Source organism: Galeopterus variegatus, unplaced genomic scaffold (genome assembly GCF_000696425.1).
Source record: "Galeopterus variegatus unplaced genomic scaffold, G_variegatus-3.0.2 Scaffold14, whole genome shotgun sequence".
NCBI lineage: Eukaryota > Metazoa > Chordata > Mammalia > Dermoptera > Cynocephalidae > Galeopterus > Galeopterus variegatus.
The window spans coordinates 137,876-142,805 of record NW_007726125.1 but is presented as its reverse complement, the minus strand read 5'-3'; the positions used below and the strand labels follow the sequence as shown (position 1 = coordinate 142,805).

The following is a 4,930-nucleotide window of genomic DNA, read 5'->3' as shown; positions in this document are numbered from 1 at the left end:
GGGGGGAGGGGGGAGGGTGGAGGGCGGGGTGGGTGCAGGGAGGCGCTCGCTCCCTCCTGCGCAGGCCTGGGCCCGTGGTGGTGGGCGCCGGCCCGCCGGGCGAGTCCTGACCCGGCACGAGCAGCCTTCCCATCCTTGCTCCCCAGCCTCCTGGAAGCCCTTCCTTGTACCGGCCGGTACCCCCCGTCCCCTTCCCTAAATCTGGGGACTGAGGCCGGCATCTCGGGCCTGGCCAGGAAGAGCGAGCGCCCCGGCATCGAGAGTTGGGTCCTCATTTGGAATCACTTCTTCAAACTTTCCGGGAGCTCCTGTCACGTGCCCGCCGCCTCCGGCCTGGGATCCCCTACCCCGGGCGCCGGATGGTGCCTGTGGAGGTGTCAGGGCGCCTTCGGGGCACGGAGCTTTGTGCAGCGAGCAGGGGCGCGCGGAGGCCGGGACCACACACGACTCGGGAAGCTCCTGGGGGAGGGGGTGCGCCAAGGCCCCCGCAATATTGAGACAGAGTTACCGCTGTGTGTCACGGCCGGGCACCCAACAAGGACTGAATGATTGAATGAATGGTTACTACGTGGGCTGAGAGAGGTTAAACAGTAAACAATAAAGCGCTGTGGGCGCGCGGGGGGAGGTGAGGAATACGATAAGAGAAGGGAGGATGGGGAACGTTCCTTACATAAAGATCATTCATCACTATTGGGCAGCGTCGGACCTTGTGCTGGGCGCTTGTGCCCGAAGGGGACAAAGAGGCAGCACGGGGGTTGTGTGTGTGTGTGTCGTGGTGGGGACACAGAGCAGAGGAGCTTTCCTGGCTCCCTGAAAAAGGTGGGTCCAGCCTACGCCGCGAGGGATGGGGAGGCTTTGGTAACGCTGAGAGAGACGGCACAAGTGAGTAGTCGAGGTGGGCAGGACCTGTTTTAAGGCTTTTTTTCCCCCCTAAGGTTTTCAATCCCGCGGGCAGTGGGGAGACTCTTTTAGAGGAGGGTTTAAGCAGGGGAGAGACATGATTGCACTTGCGTTTTTGAAAGATGCCCCTGGCTGCCGCGTGGGAGGGGACAGGGAGGTTGAGACGGGAGGGAAGGCTGGTAAAAATCATCCTGGCAAGATGTCAGTGGCCAGGACCAGGTTTTTGGCAATAGGATAGGGAGCAGAAAGTGAACTTAAAAGAGATTTAGAAAATGGGATTGTGAGGATTTGTGGTGGGGGTTGGGTCTTGAAGGATCTGTTGACTTTTTTGAAGAAGGTGGTGGCAGGGGGTGGTGGTGGTGTGTCAAAGACAGAGACTATGGAAAACCCAGAGGATGTTAGGTAAGGAGTTCCCCCGTGTGTGATGCTCGTGTGTGTGTGTGTGCGTGCATGTGTGTGTGTGTGCATGTGTGTGTGTGTATTCTTCTAGATGGAGTCTCAGGGGAAGGGTGCAGCTGGAACACAGAAGCCCCTAGTATCAAATGGAGGAGTCAGGGCTTTATTTTGCTAGTGGTGGGAGCCATGGAACGTTACTGTGTAGGACTGCGTATATCATGGCCCTTGCAGCATTTGGGCACAGGTTGTGCGTGGAGGATATTCTGAACTTTGACCATCCTCCCCTCCATCCTTCCAAGGTCAGGGGCTGCAGACTCTGGCTCCAGGCCACCTGCAGGATGAGCCTTGCCACTGGAGAACAGGTGTTGATGGCAAGGGCCTCTCCCTCTCTCTTCAGGGTCTGGAGCAGCCCTCTTTCAACATGGGGCTGGAGGCCCAGAGGCTGCCAGGTGCTGAGGAGGCCCCAGTGAGGGTGGCCCTGAGAGTCCGTCCACTGCTGCCCAAGGAGCTGCTGCATGGGCATCAGAGCTGCCTGCAGGTGGAGCCAGGGGAGGGCCGTGTCACTCTGGGCCACAACCGTCACTTTGGCTTCCATGTGGTGCTGGCTGAAGACACCGGGCAGGAGGCCGTGTACCAGGCCTGTGTGCAGCCCCTCCTCGAGGCTTTCTTTGAGGGCTTCAATGCCACTGTCTTTGCCTACGGTCAGACGGGCTCTGGGAAGACATACACCATGGGGGAGGCCAGTGTAGGTGAGTGATGCTGCTCATTGCCCCGTGCCCCCTGAGGACCTCAGTGTATTCCTGAATTTCTGTCCCTGCCCTCCTGCTGCCTGCCGTTCCCTGTTGAAGATGAGGATTCTGGGGGAGGACAGCAGATTTCCTAGAGAGATCTGCAGCTCAGGATTGGACCAGCAATGTCAGTGGGCTGGGCAGGGCAGGAAGGAAGGGTCCTTGAAGATGTGACCTTCTCAACTCAACAGAGGTGGGGCCACACTGCCTGGTTCTGGGAACCTCAGGGGAGGAAGAGCACTGGAAGTTGGTGTGGCAACCACTAGAGGTTGCCAGGATGGCTACCGAGGGTCCAGGAATCTGTGTTCTAGTCAGAGCAGTTGGATATGGTCACTGTCCTGGAGATGTGGCTTTGGCTGCTGCTTAGCAGGGTTGCAGGCTGGTACGGTGAGACTCTGGGGCAGAGTTTTGAGAAAGATGCTTTGGGCCAAAATGCATGAAGTAACATGAACTGCTTTCTCTTAGGTTACTGTCTTAGTCTACCAGAATACCATAGACTGGGTGGTTTATAAACCACAGAAATTTATTCCTCAAAATTCTGGATGCTGGGAAGTCCAAAATCAAGGTGCAGGCAGATTCTAGGGTTGCTTCCTCATAGATAGCCTCCTGTTCTCTCTAACCTCATGTGGTGGAAGGGACAAGGACTCTCTTGTTTCAGGCCTCTTTTATAAGGGCACTAATCCCATTCATGAGGGCTCCACCCCCATGACCTAATCACCTCCCAAAGACCCCCACTTCCTAATACCAGCACATTGGAGGGGACAATTTCAACATATGAATTTTGGAGGGACCTAAACATTCAGACCATAGCAGTTACAAATGCATACTTGTTTGCTGTAGAAAATTAGGGAAATACAGAAAAACACATGAAAATAAAACTTACCTGATAATTGTTTTTCAGAAATCATTCACCCTGTTAGCACTCTTTCTCTGTGCTTAAAAAAAAAAAAGGGATATTATACCCATTCTTTTATATCTTGTTTTATTTTCTTAACAATAGATCATAAATAAACATTTCTCTGTATCATTGAATATTCTTCATTGTAATATTTTAATGGCTGCCTGGCATTCCTTTGTGAGTATAGTTTGTTTAACCAGGTCTCCTATTCGATGTTAGGATGGACATGCTTATTACTTATTTGGCATAAATTTAGGAGGCCCTTCTGTTAACTGAGCATGGACTGTGGTAATGAACTTCCTGTCCTAGGGACTAATCAAGCCAAGGGTATCTGGTAATCTGTTAGGGATACAGTGAAGGGGATCCTTTCATCATGAAAGGGGTTGATTGAACAAGAGAGGTTACTTCCAACTCTTAAATTCTTTAATGCTGCCTGATCACCCAGGAGAATGGCCTGGCTGAGGCTGCCCATCCCAACCTGGCCTGCACAGCCGCCTTCTCCATCCTAAAGCCCCATCCTCCAGCTGTTGGCAGAGGCTTAGGGGCCTCAGGCGTGTCCAGCTGAAGGCATGGTGGCAAAAGGACCTGTGGTGTCTCCCCAGCCTCCCTCCATGAGGATGAGCAAGGCATCATCCCCAGGGCCATGGCCGAGGCCTTCAAGCTTATTGATGAGAACGACCTGCTTGACTGTCTGGTGCACGTGTCCTACCTGGAAGTGTACAAGGAGGAGTTCCGAGACCTGCTGGAGGTGGGCACCGCCAGCCGTGACATCCAGCTTCGGGAAGATGATCGCGGGAATGTTGGTGAGGAACTCCGAGGTCCTTTCCTGACTGAGTGGGGCACCTGGCTCGGGCAGGCTTCACCTCTTCTGTGAGGGTGGCTTACCTGTCTGGGAGGGGCACCTCGTCATGGAAAATCCAAGCCCTGGAGGTTTTGCTTTAGCTTCCTCTGCCTCCACCAAGTCCAGTATATACACAGAGTGAGAGGCATTGAGGTGGGCATGGGGGGAAGCCCAAACCAGGTTGGGCAGAACCCCTTGGGCACAGGGGGAGGGGCCTGGGTCAAGAAGAGCAGGTGGAGGGCTAGTCCTGCTCTGCCCGCCCTCCCGGCTGGTCAGTCCGGGCTGCGCCTGCCTCGGCGCTCACAGTCTTCTGTGCCCGCAGTGCTGTGTGGGGTCAAGGAGGTGGACGTGGAGGGCCTGGACGAGGTGCTGAGCCTCCTGGAGATGGGCAACGCGGCGCGGCACACGGGGGCCACGCATCTCAACCGCCTCTCCAGCCGCTCGCACACGGTCTTCACCGTGACCCTGGAGCAGCGGGGGCGTGCCCCCAGCCGCCTGCCGCGACCCGCCGTGGGCCAGCTGCTTGTCTCCAAGTTCCACTTCGTGGACCTGGCGGGCTCAGAGAGGGTGCTCAAGACTGGCAGCACGGGCGAGCGGCTCAAGGAGAGCATCCAGATCAACAGCAGCCTCCTGGCGCTGGGCAACGTCATCAGCGCCCTGGGGGACCCCCAGCGCCGAGGCAGCCACATCCCCTACCGCGACTCCAAGATCACCCGGTGAGCCGCCCCGGGCTTCTGTCCGGCCTGGGGTCGAGGGGAGTGTTGGGCCCGCGAATAGTGGGTGGGAACCCTTCTGACTTCTGGTGCGCGCCGGCCACAGGAAGCCAGAAGGAGGAGCCATTCCGGGGTCTGGCCCGCCGGCCCTGGTCCTGGCGCGTTGGGTTCCTGACGCGCCTCGCCCTCGCGCCCTCAGGATCCTCAAAGATTCGCTGGGCGGGAACGCCAAGACCGTGATGATCGCCTGCGTCAGCCCCTCCTCCGCCGACTTCGATGAAACCCTCAACACCCCCAACTACGCCAGCCGCGCCCAGAACATCCGCAACCGCGCCACCGTCAGCTGGAGGCCCGAGGCCGAGCGGGCCCCCGAGGAGGCGACGGCCGGCGCGCG

At 57.1% G+C, this 4,930-nt stretch overlaps 1 protein-coding gene across 1 annotated transcript in view; it reads left to right on the top strand.

Annotated features, from left to right (window-relative positions):
- Positions 1-4,930, top strand: part of PLIN1 (perilipin 1) — a 24,444-nt gene that overhangs the window by 19,176 nt on the left and 338 nt on the right. Inside the window, exons 10-14 of the mRNA XM_008565827.1 lie at positions 237-405; positions 1,596-2,045; positions 3,585-3,785; positions 4,146-4,539; positions 4,736-4,927. Coding sequence (XP_008564049.1) covers positions 237-405; positions 1,596-2,045; positions 3,585-3,785; positions 4,146-4,539; positions 4,736-4,927 — 1,406 coding nt within the window. The remainder of the gene's footprint in view (positions 1-236; positions 406-1,595; positions 2,046-3,584; positions 3,786-4,145; positions 4,540-4,735; positions 4,928-4,930) is intronic.